This window comes from Parus major, chromosome 1 (genome assembly GCF_001522545.3).
Source record: "Parus major isolate Abel chromosome 1, Parus_major1.1, whole genome shotgun sequence".
NCBI classification, from domain to species: domain Eukaryota; kingdom Metazoa; phylum Chordata; class Aves; order Passeriformes; family Paridae; genus Parus; species Parus major.
In genome coordinates, this window is record NC_031768.1 from 1,361,346 (window position 1) to 1,378,026 (window position 16,681).

At 45.4% G+C, this 16,681-nt stretch overlaps 2 protein-coding genes across 2 annotated transcripts in view; both read right to left on the bottom strand.

The window, feature by feature from the left end:
- Positions 1-1,559: 1,559 nt before the first annotated feature.
- The window catches only part of MRPS6 (mitochondrial ribosomal protein S6), a 39,597-nt gene continuing 24,475 nt past the window's right edge, over positions 1,560-16,681 (bottom strand). Inside the window, exon 3 of the mRNA XM_015635769.2 lies at positions 1,560-1,968. Coding sequence (XP_015491255.1) covers positions 1,788-1,968 — 181 coding nt within the window. The 3' untranslated portion in view covers positions 1,560-1,787. The remainder of the gene's footprint in view (positions 1,969-16,681) is intronic.
- The window catches only part of SLC5A3 (solute carrier family 5 member 3), a 39,324-nt gene continuing 24,305 nt past the window's right edge, over positions 1,663-16,681 (bottom strand). The window contains exon 4 of the mRNA XM_033518065.1: positions 1,663-1,968. The gene's annotated coding sequence lies outside the window, so the exon portion shown is untranslated. The remainder of the gene's footprint in view (positions 1,969-16,681) is intronic.

A 16,681-nucleotide genomic window follows, 5' to 3' on the forward strand; every position in this document is an offset into this window, starting at 1 on the left:
TTAATTAATTGATTCTGAATTGATTCTTGCTGGAAGGTTGAGGATTTCCCATCCCTGGCAGTGCCCAAGGCCAGGCTGGACATTGGGAGCTCCTGGGACAGTGGGAGGTGTCCCTGCCATGGCTGGGGTGGCTCTGGATGATCCCTAAAATCCCTCCCAACCCATCCACAATTCCACATTTCTCTCATTCAGCTGCAGACAGATTTGTTTCTCAGTTTGGTTGATTCTCAGCCTCTCCACTGACCTTGAAATTGGGACAAATTAAATGCAAAATTTAAAACTACAGCAAGAAAACTGAAAAAGGACAAATAACATTTTTACATTTCCAGCCTTTGCTGGGCTTCACATAAGAGAATTGAAATCTTATTTATTCCCCTTCCTACTCAACCCAAATCCAGGTCTCAAATTCCAGGTCAGAGGCAAAATCCCTTTAAACCCCAGGTTTTCTGTCCACTCTCTGTTCCAGGAAACCTTCAGAGAAACCCCTGAGTAAGAGACATTCTTACAGCTGGCATTTTCTACACCAAAAATGTGAATTTTCAGCAGCTCAGGGAGCCAAACCCAGGGCACAGATTCCCAAATCCACGGCTCCTCCTGGCTGAGCTCATCCCTGGGTGGGAGCAAGGTGTGTCCCACAAGGAAAAATCATGGATAAGGAAAGATCTGCCTGGATAAAAGCACCTCTAATATGGATTTAGCTTCAGGGAGTGTGTAGTGCATTCCCTCTGTTCTTCCAATGATTTTCCCAGGAAAAAAGAGCATTAAAAATAAAATCAGATTGAAATTAAAATAAAAAAACATGATGAAAATTGAACAAATAAACCCCACAAATCCAGACATTCATAACTCTTAAAGATGTAAGATGTTACTTTTTTTTCTGATGCATTTAAAAAAAAATATAAAAAAAAAAAAAGATATTCAGAAGAACTTCTTTTCCTTCCCCAAATTCCACATCCAAGGAAGAAAAAAAAGAGCACAAAACCCCCCTAGGAATGATCCAACCACTGGATTTACATCAGAGAGCAGGAGGTCTTTATACACAACAACAATATCACTGATTTTCCTCCTGTTTTCAACAAAAGAAAGACAAAAAGGACACATGAACACTTTATTCTGATGTTTTTCCCAGTCTGAAATGTCCACTTGATGGCAAAAAAAGCATCTTTGATTCTCCTGCTCCTCCAAAAGCTTGGGGGGTTTCTAATTCCCACCTGGAATTCTGTAAAAAGGGTTTTTTACCTGTGCTTTGAACATTATTTACCTCCAGGACCATGAGGTGGCTTTTGGCAGGGAAGGTTTTGGGATTTTTTAATACTTAAAAAACCAAAAAAGTTGTCAGGTTTTATTTTTAACCACACTTTTATTGCCTTTTTTTTCCCCTCCAAAACAACCTCCCCACCAAATCACATCCTAGATTTTTTATATTTCCACTGCAGACATCTTAATCTCTCCTGTAAATATCCATATTCTGGAGTAATCTCTGGAAAAAATGCTATTTATAGCCTCCTGCTGCTGGAGAAATCTTCATTATCAACGTAATGCTCTGAGAGAAAAGCAAATCAATTTGCAGAGTTGTCAAATATCAAGATAAGCACCCAGATTAAAACCATTCCAATTATTTGAACCAAAATAATGAGGATATTGTGATAGACCACACACATCCCCTGGTCATAAAGGGATTTTATTTTTTTTTTTAATGCTGGACAGGAATTATCACAATTCTTTTCCACAGCAGCAATTAAAAAAAAAAAAAATTGATTAAGAAAGGTTTGAAAGATTTGAGATTTTCAGTTTTTTTTGGAGGAGAGTTTCTCTTCAGGGCTGACTGGGGTGATGCCACCACATTCTTCTGCCTTGGCCAGGGGGTGTTTGATAAAAGCCCTTCTGATGACATCGATGTCCCGTCCCAAATGATCCATCATGGGGGACACGATGGAAGGGGGAGCCTCCAAATCTATCAGGAAATACCTGCAATGACAAACACACCAAATAAACCAAAATACCTGGGCTGCAACAGCAGAAATTCAAGGAAATAAGGAGGTTTCTTAAGAGAATTCTTAAGTTTTTTTCTGCTCCTGTGAGATTTTTTTATAATGGGAGTCCCTAAATTATTTTTTTATTTTGGTGCCTGGGTTGTTTGGAATAAAAGCTCAATGTTAGCTTGATTTCAGTGATGAAATTGAAATTCTCAATTGAATTCTGTTGGAATCATGGAATATTCTGAGCAGGAATGTGTCCCACAGGATCATCCAGGCACCCACCAATCCCAGATTTTCCCTGAGACACTCCTGGAGCTCTGGCCAGCACTGCTGACCCAAGGGGATTGAGGAATTGGATTTTTCCTCTTCCAATCATTCCCACATCTTGACAATTTTTAAAACAAGGCAGGATGGCAGGAGCAGCTCCTTCCTCAAATTCCTGAGGGGTTTTTTTGGGGAACAGATGCCAGTGGGAAACATCTCAAGCTCATTCACACACAAAAAAATTCCTTCTGCAAAGCTCTGCCTCGGAGCTGAATGCAGATGTGAAAAATAAATATTAATTAAAAAAAAAAGAGGTGGATTTATCCCAAATCACATCTTAGACGTGAACACAGCTTAAACCTTCACCCTGCTGGAGCTTGATGAGCATCCAGCAGTGGGATTGAAGCATGGAATGTCCTGAGTGGGAATGAACCCCCAGGGATCCCCCAGTGTCCCCAACAAGCCCAGCCTGGGCATCCCTGGGCTGTCCCCACTCCCTGGGGAGCCTGGGCAGTGCCAGCAGCCTCTGGGTACCCTAAAACCCAGCCTAAATAAATCCCTGCTGGGCCAGCTCCAGCCTAAATCCCTGCTGCTGTCCCTGTGCCAGGTCTCAGATCCCTCTGGTGTCCCCACAGCTCTCCTGGTGTCCATGAGGACACAGCCACCACCACCCTGCAGGAAGCAGAGTGTGCCTCCTCACTGATATCTCCATTGCCAAAGTTATTTCTGCAATAAATCCCTTCCTGAAGATTCAGATCCTGAATTCCTCAGGAGCTGAGCTGGAGTTTTCCAGGTTTTTCTGGCTCCAGCACACCTGAGGGAGCAATGGGGTGTCCTGCACTTCCCTGCTCTGTTCCAGCCAGGGGACACAAGAGATCCTGTGCATCAATTCCTGCCCAAGATCCCAGCCAGCCCTGCCCTCTGGCATTCCCTGGCTCCTGTCTGTTGGGAATTGTCTCTCCAAACTGGAGAAAATGATGTAAAAGTTCTGGTTCCAGCTTTACAGGCAGTGCTGCTTCATTCACAACATTTCATGGGAGAAGGGATGGCCAGGGATGTTGGGCAGGGATTGTTCCCTGGCAGGGTGGGCAGGGGCTGGGATGGAATTGCCAGAGCAGCTGGGGCTGCCCCTGGATCCCTGGCAGTGCCCAAGGNCTGGATGATCCCTAAAATCCCTCCCAACCCATCCACAACTCCACATTTCTCTAATTCAGCTGCAGACAGATTTGTTTCCCAGTTCAGTTCTCAGCTGCTCCGTCAGGCACAGCTGCAGTGCCATGGACTCCATGAGCATTCCAGGGAAAAGGAGCAGTCAGGGGAATGTGTGACCTTTCCATCATCATCCTCTGCTCATCCAGGCTCAGACTTTGGCTGGAATCACAGAATCCCAGAAGGATTTGGGTTGGGAGGGATCTCACAGCCCCTCCAGTGCCAGCCCAGCCATGGCAGGGACAGCTCCCACTGTCCCAGGAGCTCCCAATGTCCAGCCTGGCCTTGGGCACTGCCAGGGATCCAGGGGCATTTTTTGACCATTATGAAATCATAAAATACAAACAAGAAAAAGGAAATAACCTGAAATCATCTTTTGACTGAAGTTCCAAGCACAAACCTTCATTTCAGAGCTGACCAAAACTCTAAACTTCTTTTCTCATCGAAGTTTTGATTTTTAATTTTGGGATTAATCCAAATATTAAAGCAGAGGGAGCAGCTGGAGCTGGCCCAGCAGGGATTTAGGCTGGGTTTTAGGGCACCCAGAGGCTGCTGGCACTGCCCAGGCTCCCCAGGGAAAGGGGACAGCCCAGGGATGCCCAGGCTGGGCTTGTTGGGGACACTGGGTGATCCCTGGGGGTTCATTCCCACTCAGGATATTCCATAATTCCATGAAAGTTTTTCAGTAATTTCCCAAGAAATGCCCAATCCAGAATAAAACAAGAATTAAACCTGGTTTTAATTGCTTCAATTTAACCTGGTTGCTGGAGTCCATTATAAACCTTTCAATTTTCATTTTAAACTATATCTGATCTTACAGAAATTCTCTTACTTCATGTTTTCCTGTTATTTCATGACTAATCAATGGAATTATGCACTGACTAATACCAGCATGTCATAACATGACACAGCATCATTTAAATCTCCTTCTCTTTTACCCAAAAGTTCTATTTTTAACAGCATTAAGGGCAGTTGCTGCCTGGAACTGATCAAAACATCTTTTTTTCCCCTCATAGGATAGTTTGGTGCTTTGACACAGGAAAGAAAGGAAGATGAAATATTTCAGTCAGCTCTCAGCAGAAGTTACTCTAAATTATTTGAGAATCAAATTAAAAGAATCGAATGGAAGTGATGGGATGTTTGAACTGGGTGTCACTCTGTGTGTACAACACCACATACAATACCCAGAAATAGCTGAAAACTGTGAAAAATTTGAAAAAAAACACACAAAAAATATTTTTAAGTCAAAACCCCCACAATAATTATACAAAATAAGCCTTTTTCCCCAACAATTCCCAGGAATAGCTGAAAACCCAGGAAAATCCAAAAGAAAACAGAATAAAAATAATTTTTAAATAAAAAGCCCCAGCACAATTACGGAAAATGAGGTTGTTTCTCACACAAAAGGTGCAGCAGGAGGAAAAAAGCCACGATCTGTTTGATCCTGTGGTGATTTTTGATCCCAAATCTGGCTCCACCTGGGTGGTAAAAGCCTCTCCCTTTGAAGCTGGAGCGGCCACTCCTGGGAGAGCAGCAATAAAAAAGGAATTGGCTCGGGAATTGTGTCCCTCAAAGGGAAGGAAGTGATAAAAAAAATCCCTGATTCCAAATTCTCCTCATTTCTGCAACAGTTCTGTGTCCTCCTCATGAAAAACCACCCCTTATCACCAAGGTTTCCCTTCAGGTGACCTGGGAAAAATTAAAATTCCAGGAGAACTGGAGGAAGGAGAAGGGAAGGAGAAGGAGAAGGAGAAGGAGAAGGAGAAGGAGAAGGAGAAGGAGAAGGAGAAGGAGAAGGAGAAGGAGAAGGAGAAGGAGAAGGAGANCAATTCCATCCCAGCCCCTGCCCACCCTGCCAGGGAACAATCCCTGCCCAAGATCCCATCAAATCCTACTCTGAAGCCATTCCCTGGCTCCTGGCCCTGCAGCCCTTGGCCCCAGTCCCCTCTCCAGCTCTCCTGGAGCCCCTTCAGGCCCTGCAAGGGGCTCTGAGCTCTCCTTGGAGCTTCTCCTCTCCAGCTGAGCACCCCCAGCTCTCCCAGCCTGGCTCCAGAGGGCTCCAGCCCTGGAGCAGCTCTGTGGCTCCTCTGGACTTGTTCCAAGAGTTCCACATCTTTCCTGTGAGCAAAATCAGGCAGTTTTGATTTGATGTTAAAATTTGGGATTCCAAATTCAGGCTTTTATGCACCTGCCACATTCAGGGTATGAGGCTGCAAAGGGTGTGCAGGAAGATTCCAGAAAAACCCAAATTTTCCAGTAAGGAATCCAGTCCTTCCCAGGGCTCTGAGTTGCTGAGCACAACTGAGGGAACTGTTCCCAGAAACCATCCATGGGATTGTGCAGTGCAAACACCAGGCTGGGATACACAAATCCACTTCCAAAGGAATCTGGGCCCTCTGGAAAGGGAACTTGAAAAGGTCTGAGTGAGGGGCAGCCGAAGAGGGCAAATCCCAAACGTCTTCTACAGCCTTAGAGTGAAAATAAAGGATAAGTTCTCATTCCCAAGGTCAGGTTGGATGGGATGTGGGAGACACCTGGGGCAGTGGGAGGTGTCCCTGCCATGGCAGGGGTGGCACTGGATGATCCTTAAAATCCCTTCCAACCCAAACCATTCTGGGATTCCCTCTGAGGTGACTTTTCCTGGCTGCAGAGCTGCCTGTCCTACACTGCTGTGAGGGCAGATATGACCCTGAGCAAGGTTCTCCATCCAGGTGAAGTGTCCCAGCCCACTCCATCCCCTGGAACACTTCAGGAACCCCTTTCACCCCCTCATTCCAGCCAGGAAGCAGCTGACAGTAATTGCTTGTCCTGCTTTGCTTCCAAGCCAAGGAGAAGGAGAACCAGGGAACAATAGAGGAGAAATGACACTTGTGGAACAAGGCTGCTGTAAGAGCTTAAATAATCAACTCTGACAAAGACATCCCAAAGTGTCCAATTGTTCCAGGGGGAGGGAGGGGAGCTGCACAGGGACTCTGTGTTCAGACTCACAAATCAGGGGAATTAGGGAACAGAAACGGCACCTGGGGCCACCCCGAGTCATCACCGAGGGGAGTTCATTAATAAAAGGCCGAAGGAAAGAACAGATGGCTCCATGGGGAACTCCAGGAGGGGATTTAGGCTGCCCTAGCAGGCAGTGGCATGTTTGGAAAATTTCTAATGAAGGGAATGATAAATGACTGGGAGCAAGAGAGAAGAGGGAGATCAGAAGAGCCGAACTGGAGCATGAAAAACAAATAACCCAAAGAATTCAAACAAATCAGCTCGAGGTCTGTGCAGGATTTGTCTCCATTTGTGCCTCAGTTCAGGTCAAGAGAAGGGTTTGGAGCAAAGTGTGCTCTGCTCCTGGCTTGGAGCAACAATGGAGATCCTGCCCAGCTCCAACTCCTGCTGTCCCTGGTGCTTCTGGCTGATCCTGGCTGTCCCTGGGGTGTCCCTGGGTGTCCCTGTCCATCCCTGTCCGTCCCTGTCCATCCCTGTCCATCCCTGTCCATCCCTGTCCATCCCTGTCCATCCCTGTCCATCCCTGTTCATCCCTGTCCATCCCTGTCCATCCCTGGCGTGTTCCTGTCCATCCCTGTCCATCTCTGTCCATCCCTGTCCATCCCTGTCCCTCCCTGTCCATCCCTGTCCATCCCTGTCCATCCCTGCCCGTCCCTGTCCGTCCCTGTCCGTCCCTGGCTGCAGGAGGGGCAGAGCAGGCCCAGGCTCTGCTCCAGGCCCAGCAATGGCACCAGAGCCACGGGCAGGGGCTGAGCCCAGCAATTCCCCCTGCACAGGAGCACAACTTGTGCCCTGGGCAGTGCCCAGAGAGGGGCTGGAGTCTCCTCCTGGGGATATTCCACAATATCCACAATCCGTGCCCTGAGGTGGCACCGGCTGAGCTCTGTGGGCCCTTCCAGCCTGAGCCATCCCAGGGTTCTGTGCCAGCAATTGTGGCTTAGGCTCCAGCCCAGCACTGAGATTAAACCACTTCACAGGTTTACCTTGCTGAGCCTGAGTGAAATCACATCAGGTCCTTATGGAAATAAACAAATCCATTAAGCCCAGGCCCTGTTTCAATGCCTGGGAGGCTGCACAGTTCTGGATTTTTTTCAGGAAGCTGAACCAAGTCAAACACCACCAAGAGCTCGTAGTTAAACCAGTTTGAACAAGAGAACAAGGTGTTCCCAGAACTTCACTCAAATGGAGTCCTGAAAAAATCCTTTCCTGTGAGAGGTTAGGAAGGGGCTGGGATGGAATTGCCAGAGCAGCTGGGGCTGCCCCTGGATCCCTGGCAGTGCCCAAGGCCAGGCTGGACATTGGGAGCTCCTGGGACAGTGGGAGGTGTCCCTGCCATGGNTGGGATGGAATTGCCAGAGCAGCTGGGGCTGCCCCTGGATCCCTGGCAGTGCCCAAGGCCAGGCTGGACATTGGGAGCTCCTGGGACAGTGGGAGGTGTCCCTGACAATCCAAACCATTCCATGGATGGGTTTTAAGGTTCTTTCCAACCCAAACCATTCCAGAATCCCACAACTCTCCAATCCCACCTCCCCATGGAGCACCACACAACCCAAAAGTGGCATCCCTTAAAAGAAAGCACGTTATCCCATTTTCATCTCAAAACTGCCCCTGACAGAGAGGACTTTGCAGGAATTTTGGATTTTTCCTCAGTGAACCACAGCAGCAGCATCCCTTGTTCACCAAGCTGATCCTGGAGGGAAAATCCCCCAAGACCAGAAGGGAACTGGGAATCTAAAGGGGAAATCCAGGAGGTGAGGCTGTGAACAAACCCTGCTCGTCTCCTTCAGGCTGTGCTGGGTTCTTTCTTTTGCATCACATCCCAAATATTGGCAGTGGGGCCAGGAATGACTCAAGAAGCACCACTGGATTACAGAATCCACCCCTGGAAAACATGGGAATGACACTTTTCCTCAGCCACCACCCTGATCTCACACCAGCATCCACAAAACAGCCTCAAATCATCTCCAAATCCTTCCCAGAAATTCCACAATTCCTTATGGGATAGGTTGAATGGTAAAAAAAATCCTAATTAAAACCCTCCAGGAGAGGTTCCTCCAGGAGAGGTGCCCAGCTGGAATGGGCTGTCCCTGAAGCCAAGGGAGCAGCTCCAGCCCATTCCAGCTGGGCATTCCAGGGTGCCTGAGCCACGGGAATCGCTCATCCCAGGGATCTGCAGGAACTCTGCTGGGCTGGCTCCTCCTGGAAAAGCCCCCCAGCATCACTGGGATTTTGGGAAGCTGCTCTGGGGGCTCCAGAAGGCAGAGGACTGGGGGAGGAAGCATTTTCCAGCCTGGTTGATCTTGTGGAAGCGCAGCCCAGCGGGATGTGAGGATGCAGAGCCCTGAAAAACGCAGAATTCTCTGCTAAAGCCATTCCAGCCCACTGGGGAATTCAGCAGATGACACTTGAACTCTCCTCCTTGGGAAGCAGCCTCCCAAATCCTCTCACCTACCAGGGAGGAGGATGGGGGCAGCAATTCCAGCTGCTGATTCTGATCCCATTGCTCCTCATCCACCATTTAATTCCATTTCTGCCTCTCTTTTCATCGCGCTCCTAAAACGGCGACAGGATTGGGGCTTTTTTTTTATTTATTTTATTTTTAATTATTATTTTTTTATTTTGTTTTTTATTTTTTATTTTGTTTTTTCCCCCCCTTCCTTCCCTCCAAAGGCTGCTTTGCAACTTTGTGCTTTCTCTGCCATTAGCAAAGGGTGGAAATTTCCACTGACGCACTGTTGATAAGCCAAGGAGGAGCAGGGGGGGAAGGGAGGATGAGCTGTTCCAGCAGATCTTTTCTGACTCCTCGCAGGAAAAAGGTATTTTATCAAAACTGCAGGCACTGGGAACAACGTGGGGCTTCAAAAAAACAACCACCTCTCTCTCTCTGTCTCTCTCTCTCTCTCCAATTGCTTCCCTCTGCCACAACAACAAAAGAAAATAAAGAGGGAAGGGAGTAAAAAAAAAATGAAAAAAAAAATTGGATTTCTTCAGGAAAGAAAGAAGGGCTGGAAAAACAATGAGCAACACAATGGACAATGAAATCCCTGAGGAGATCTGAACCCCTTCCCCTCAAATCTCCACACTGAAATCAGCTGCCAGCAGGGTTTTTAAAGCCTCAAACCTTCAGTGCAAGCACTGATCTCTGACCCCACAAGGCTGCTGCTGGTGGAGTAAACAACCCCAAATCCCAGCGAGACAAAACCAGGGAAAAATACAGGAATGCAGCAGGGAAAGCACCTCGTTCTTGCAAAGAGAAATGCAAAAAGCATTTGTGCTCTCTAGGAGTCACCAGGGGAGAAATGCAGGAAAATTCCACTGATTCACCACGAGCCCACAGTTATTTTTGTCCTCCTGCTTGACTGCAAACACAAGGATGATTTAAATGCAGGGGAGCAGACTGGAACACGTTAAAACAATGCATTAACTCCAAAAAAAATAATAAATTAAAATGTGAGATGGTCTCAAATAAAGGAGGAACGTGTCTTTGCATATGAGGGAAATAAAAAAAAGAAAAGAGCCAGGTTTAATTTCTCAAATTTGCCATATTGAAGCCAGAAATTGTCTGAAATTTGAGTCCTAAGGATGCTCAAATCTGTTGTAGGACTTCAAGGAAGCTGGATGAAAATTCCCATTGAAATCCTCCTGGAATACAAGCCTGAGCCAAGGGGAACAGTGAAGATGTGGTGGGCTTGGAAGAGGTTTTGGCCCCAAAACGTTTCCCTGTGTGCAGGTGGAAGATCCAAGGGAAAGAAAATGTTCTGAGGAACAGCAGAGGTGAGAGGAGCAGAAAACACCTGGAGGGAACCACAGAGGGTGCAGGAGGAGCTCCACGTTGTCCTCATGAAGGTAATTCCACAAAAATAATTTAATTTAACTTATTTTTTGCTACCTGAATGTTCATTTTTAAGACCAGGGAAATGGGGGAATTTGCTTTGGCTCTCCTCAGCAGGGCAAACTCACAATGAGGATTATCAGAAGGAGCAGGACAAGATCAAACCCAAAAAAAGTTGGATTTTAGTGACCAAACTGTGCCACAGCAAGGATGGGAATGATCCACAGAGAGCTCAGGGGGAGCTTTGTCTTCAATTATCTTTAATTATCTTTAATTAAATTTAAAACAATAAAGGATTTGGTGGATTCTGGTGCCTCCACATCACCAGCTTTGCTCAAGGCCTCTAAAAAAGCACCAAAATTCTAATAAAGGTAAGGTGGAAAGGACAAATAAAATAAAACAAACATCCCAAACATTTCAGGGCTTTGATCCTTGAGGCACATCCACACTTTTAAATGGGGAAAAGAATTTGAAGGCTAAGTAATGGTTGAACTCATTAATGAAGAAAGCCCCATCTAGTGGAAGAAGACAATCAATTGAGCAGAAAATACTTCAAATGTGCATAAATCCACAAATATTCCAGCTGCTTTTGTTCTCATCCAGGTGCCCTGCAGAGCCAGGACACCTTTCTGCCTAAACAGCTCAAGATATTCGAAAATCCAAACAGCAACAAGAAGTTGGGTTGGGTGTGAAGCTGAAATTTATTTTATTTTGGGGGGGGATTAAGTAAGATTAAAAAATTGCAGCTCCTTTCTTCTGTTTTTGGTCTTCAAGAGCCATGAAAAGCACCAAGAGGCTCCACTTGAGCGAGGCCAAACGTGTTTGGAGAATAAAAGCGCTTTAACTCTGCGTGATTTGTGTTCAATAAAGGGTGGGGAGAGGGTTGTTCAAACCTGGGAATGCTCCAGAGAACAATCCTGACAGGTAGGTAACCATTATTTCACTCTTCCATAAATCAAGGCAATGAAATTGTATCCAGGAGCTTGGGATGATCAGAGGGCATTTCAACCTCTCCCATCCACGTGGAAAAATTTCATCCTGCCACGAGGAGAAGGTTTAAAAAGGAATTGTGCAACTCCCCAAGCTCAGCTGCTCTGTGGGAAGAGGCAAAGATGGAACAAAATCTTCATGGAAATGTTTCAACAAGAGTCAAAAATAAAAGGGGGTGGCCAGAGAGGTTGTGGGTTCCTCCTCATTCCTGGAAATGTCCAGGTTGGGTGGGGTTTGGAGCAGCCTGGGAGGGTGGAAGGTGTTGGGTTGGAACTGAATGACCTTCAAGATCCCTTCCAACCCAACCCATTCCATGATTCCACGGTCAATTATTGAATTATTCTTCTTGATAACCATTCATTCCTGCTGGTTTAGGTGCTGGAAACAAGAGCTTTTCCTGTGCTTTGGCAAAGCCACCTGGAATTTCTGTCTCCTGACCCCCTTGAATGATGTTGTGATCAACAACAGGGACCCTGGAATTCACCTCCTACGGAAAATCCCCCAGGCAGGTGTGAAGATCAGCTCCCCAAAATGCAATTCCTGAATGATTAATTCCTGATCAGCTCCCCAAAATGCAATTCCTGGATGAGAATTCCTGATCAGCTCCCCAAAATGCAATTCCTGGATGATTAATTCCTGATCAGCTCCCCAAAATGCAATTCCTGGATGAGAATTCCTGATAAACTCCCCAAAATGCAATTNACAATTCCTCACCCAGCCCAGGGTGGTCTTGGCCTTCTTGGCCACCTGGGCACCCCTGGGCTCGCCCCCAGAAATCCAGGGACAGAACATTCCTCAGGCAGCTCCCTGGCATTGCCAATGGCAGAAACACTCAATGAGAAGAATTCCAAAGAGCTGCAATTGCTTCAGGAATGCGCTGAAGGAGGGATGAGAGAACTGAAGGAGAATAGGTGGAAATTAATTTAATTACAGGAGGCACCTGATGCAGCTTGAAAACAAAAAAAAAAAGTACAAATACCTCCAAAGTGCAGTTTCCTGTCATAGGAAGAGGATTGGTTTGGTTCCTGACAATGAAGCTCAGATTAAAAACTAAAATTAAACTTCTTTGTACCAATAAAAAAAGAAAAAAAGAATAAAAGAAAAAATCAAGCACTGGAGAAAAACCTACAGAGAACTGGCCAAGGGACAAAAGAGGATCCAGACATTTCCATCTCAGTCCTGTGTGAGCTCCCAGGCAGGGAGATGTCACAAACAAACGACATCTGTTTATCTCAACTCACAGAAAGTCTTCATCTCTCCCTGAGCCTCCCTAAATCACGGCAGCCTGGAGAAGTCAGCAGCCTTCCCCAAACTCCAGAAGGCTCCCAAACAACCCCACGAGGTATTTTCAAATAAGGAACACAAAAAGAGCAGAAAACTCATTAAAGTTAATTGGCCACCTGGAAAGTCTTCTCTCTGCCAAGTGCTGCTTTCTCATTATTTCCCAAGGAATGTTTGTTAGGAATCTTTCAGGAGAACTCTGCAGAAAGCTCTGATTTTTGGAGCTGGATGGAACGGAGTGAGCTGTTGAGTTGGAGTGAGATCAACAGGGAAAGCAAAGTGAACACAGGTTCACCCCCTGGCCCAAGGAAAAATCAATGACATGGAAATAAAACTTCAACTCCCTGACAGGAGGGACCAGTTGTGGCTCCTGCAGGAGAGCCCTGGAGGGGCTGGAGCGTGTCCAGGGCAGGGAACGGAGCTGGGAAGGGTCTNAACTCCCCAAAATGGATGAGAATTCCTAATGAACTCCCCAAAATGCAATTCCTGGCTGAGAATTCCTGATAAACTCCCCAAATGCAATTCCTGGATGATAATTCCTGCTAAACCGCCAAAATGTGTTTTTTTTAAACCTCAAAAATGGAATTTTTGGCTGATAATTCCTGATCAATTCCCAAAATGCAGTTCAGCAAGAACAAAAGCAAGCCCTGGGTTTGCTATTTCAGAGAACACGGGGGCTGAGGAGACAACTGGGAGTGAAGAGCAAAACAAAAAGATGAAGAGGCAAAGCAAGCAAATAACAAAAGAAAATTGCCATCACTTCAAAATCAAATTTGAAAGCAAGGAAAAAAAAAAACCAAACCCAACAAGGCAATGAAAATCTGGCAAATCAAACATGGAAATTGTTATGAATAATCAGAGTTTTGCTGGAGAACTCATAGGTCGTGGAATGGTTTGGGTTGGAAGGGAATTTAAACTCATCCAGTGCCATGGCAGGGACATTTCTCACTGTCCCCACTGCTCCAGCCTGGCCTTGGGCACTTCCATAGAAATTCAATGTGCAGCTTGATAAAATAAAATGAATGAAATGATAAAAATGTGGGGAGAAAGGTGTAAAAGATTCCTGTGTTACAGATGAAACAGAGGGAATCCCACACATCCCAAAGGCAAGGAAAAAGAGAAGGAGAGGCCCTGGTGCTCCATCAATCCCCAAACCCTGAGCAGGCTGAGCTCCAGAGACCAAAAATAAGAATGGAAACAACATTGGAAGGGGGGCTAAAAACCACTAAAAACTCCCAAATTCCAACCCCCTCCTCCAATCCCAGCTCCTGCAATTTCCCAGATTCCTGATCTGCAAATCCTTGGAGCCATCACCTTCCCCAGGGGATGTGTGATGATTCCCAAAGGAAATGTGTCAATCTGATTTTTTTATTATTATTTTTGTGCTGTTTTGGAGCTGCCTTTGGATCATCTCCCCGTGGGTCAGGCACGAGGAGAAGCACCAGGGTGGGATTGAGGCAGGGCCAGAGCAAACAGGGAACCACAAAGTGCCACCCCCAGTGTGCTACTATCACTTTACAACCAGTTGGAATCTGCTCTGCTGTCCTCAGCCAGCCTGGAGAGGGATTCAGTGGTTCTGGAGCATCTCAAACAGCAAACAGAGCCAGAGGTGAACATTCCTTCCATTCAAACACCTTATTTAAATCAGTTTGGTTTTGTTTGTGCCAGACAGAAACACCTCTGCCACCCAAAAAAACACCAAGCACCTTCAAAGCAATTTAAATGCAGCTCATTAATAACAAGTGGTGGCGAGTAAAAGGAATATTTGGCACCAATGTGTTGCCCAGCAGGAGAGAAAGGTTGGGAATCTTTATTTAAACACATTCTTCTCCTGGTTTTTCACAGCCAGGGCCGTGGATGTGTCAGGCTCAAAGTCTCACTTAAATTTCCATACCTGGAACCTGGTCCTTGTCACGTTTTATTCACCCACAAGATGAATTGTTCCATTTTTAAATCATTAAAAATCAAAATATTTGTGTTCCACTGTGAGTAAAATCAATGTGAATGAGTGGCTAATTCAGTTTAAAGATGAGTAAATCAGGGATTGAAAAGTTTGATTCTGTAGATGAATCCACACAATTCCCAAAACTCCATTTGCATTATAACCTACAGGCAAAAACTGTCAATATCAGGATTTCATAAAAAATAATAAAACAAAAAGGAGGAGGATGCCCAAAGAGATGCATTTAAGAGAAAAACCTAAATTTTGGCACCTCCTCAATGAGCAGAATCTCCTGAGAGGGAATAATTCCATTGTTTGCAGGATCTGAGGTGTTCAGGAGAGGAAAGCTGCTCCTGCCAGTGCCAGTTTAGGGCCACAATCCCCCTTGGCAGCCTTGGAGAAATCAGTTTCACACAGAAATTGCCAGAAAATTCCTTTTCCCTGTCAAGTCTCTTGGATATTGTTGAGTTTGTAACGTGCCTGTAACTCATTTTGTATCCACAACATCCCAAATGATGCTGGAGCACTCCAGAACTCAGGGAAAAAAGCTCTTTTTTTAAGGACAAACCATCCCTCCTGCTGATTCATGAATTTGTATTTTTTACTTTAAATCTGACCTGCACAAGCTTTGCCCTGAAAATCATGGAATGGTTTGAGTTGGAAGTTCAAGATCATTCCATGGGCAGGGAATCCTCCACCAGCCCAGCTCGGTCCAAGCCCCATTGCATTAATTTTTATATAATTAAATTATATAAAATATAATATATAAAATATAATATGTTATATTATATAATATAAAATATAACATATATAATATAAAATATAAAATATAAAATATAAAATATATAATATAAAATATATAATATATAATATTATATAATATATAATATTATATAATATATAATATTATATAAAATATAATATAGAATTCATATCATTCACCAGCCAGGAGGTCCAAGGAAATAAAGGATTGAGTGTCCATCACAAACCTCCATATAACTACATGCTGTAGGAAAATAAAACAGTTAAAGCTCTAAGAGTCAAAATTTTTTTTAAAAAATGAACTTAAAAAATATTAAAACCTCAAACAAGCAAAAAATTAAAAATTAAGAAGTTAATTTGAATTCTCACAGAAGCCTCTTAAATTAATTCAGAATAAACCAAGACTAAGGAAAGGTGAAATATTCTGGATTATCCAATGCCCCTCTCCATAACAACGTGCTCTAAAAGGGACACAGGGGAATCAGAAATTGCCTGGGAGGGAGAAAAGATTCCAGGATTTTATGGTAAATCCAGGAGCTTAGGAAGGTATCTGGAAAAGTTATTTAATTTCTTTTTAAACTTTGTCCTATTGAAAAAAAAAATAGAATAAAAAGATTATTTTTTACAGCTGCTGTAAAGTAGAATTGGCTGATTTTCTATGGTGGCTCAAAAACCAGATTTATCATTTCCTATAGGAGGATAATGTTTGATTTCCTGAATGTTTCATTTTCCAATATAAAATATTGGATGGTCCACCAGAAATCCACCCTGCCTGCCCAGGGAGCTGCAAATTCAGCAGGAAAATCTCCAGGAATACAATGCCCTGGAATTCCCAGGTACTGCCACTGCCAGCTGCCTCCCCCTGTAGGATCCCTGGCTCTGGAATTTGAGATCCCAAAGAAAATCTCACAAAGCATTTCCTGCAGCACCTCCCTCAATCCCTTCTCCCTTTCAACAAGCCAGGAAATCTGGGGGAGGCTCCTGCCACATCCAAGGACAGAGATCCAGGTGCAGGGCAGGAAGAGGGACTGGGAAATATTTGGGGACATCTGACCTGGGAGTGGAGGAGGAGGAGGAGCTGATGGCTTCCTGTGTGAAGGCTGCAATTGCTGCTCACTAAAACCTTGCTTTACTCAGCACGTAAAATACACCTGCCCTGAGACAGGAGGGCTTTGCTCCAAGATCTCTGGGAGAAGGATTTGGAACTGCTGGGGGGTGAGAGCTGGACCTGTCCCCTCCCAGAGCCCCCCTGCCCAGGGTGGGCAGCAGGAAAGGGATTGGGATTGTGCCCGGAGCCCCCTGAGGTGAGACCCCACCTGCAGAGCTGCCCCAGCCCTGGGACCAGCCCAGGGAGCAGCTGGAGCTGCTGGAGAGAGCCCAGAGGAGGCTCCAGGGGTGCTCTGCGGGCTCTGGAGCCAGGCT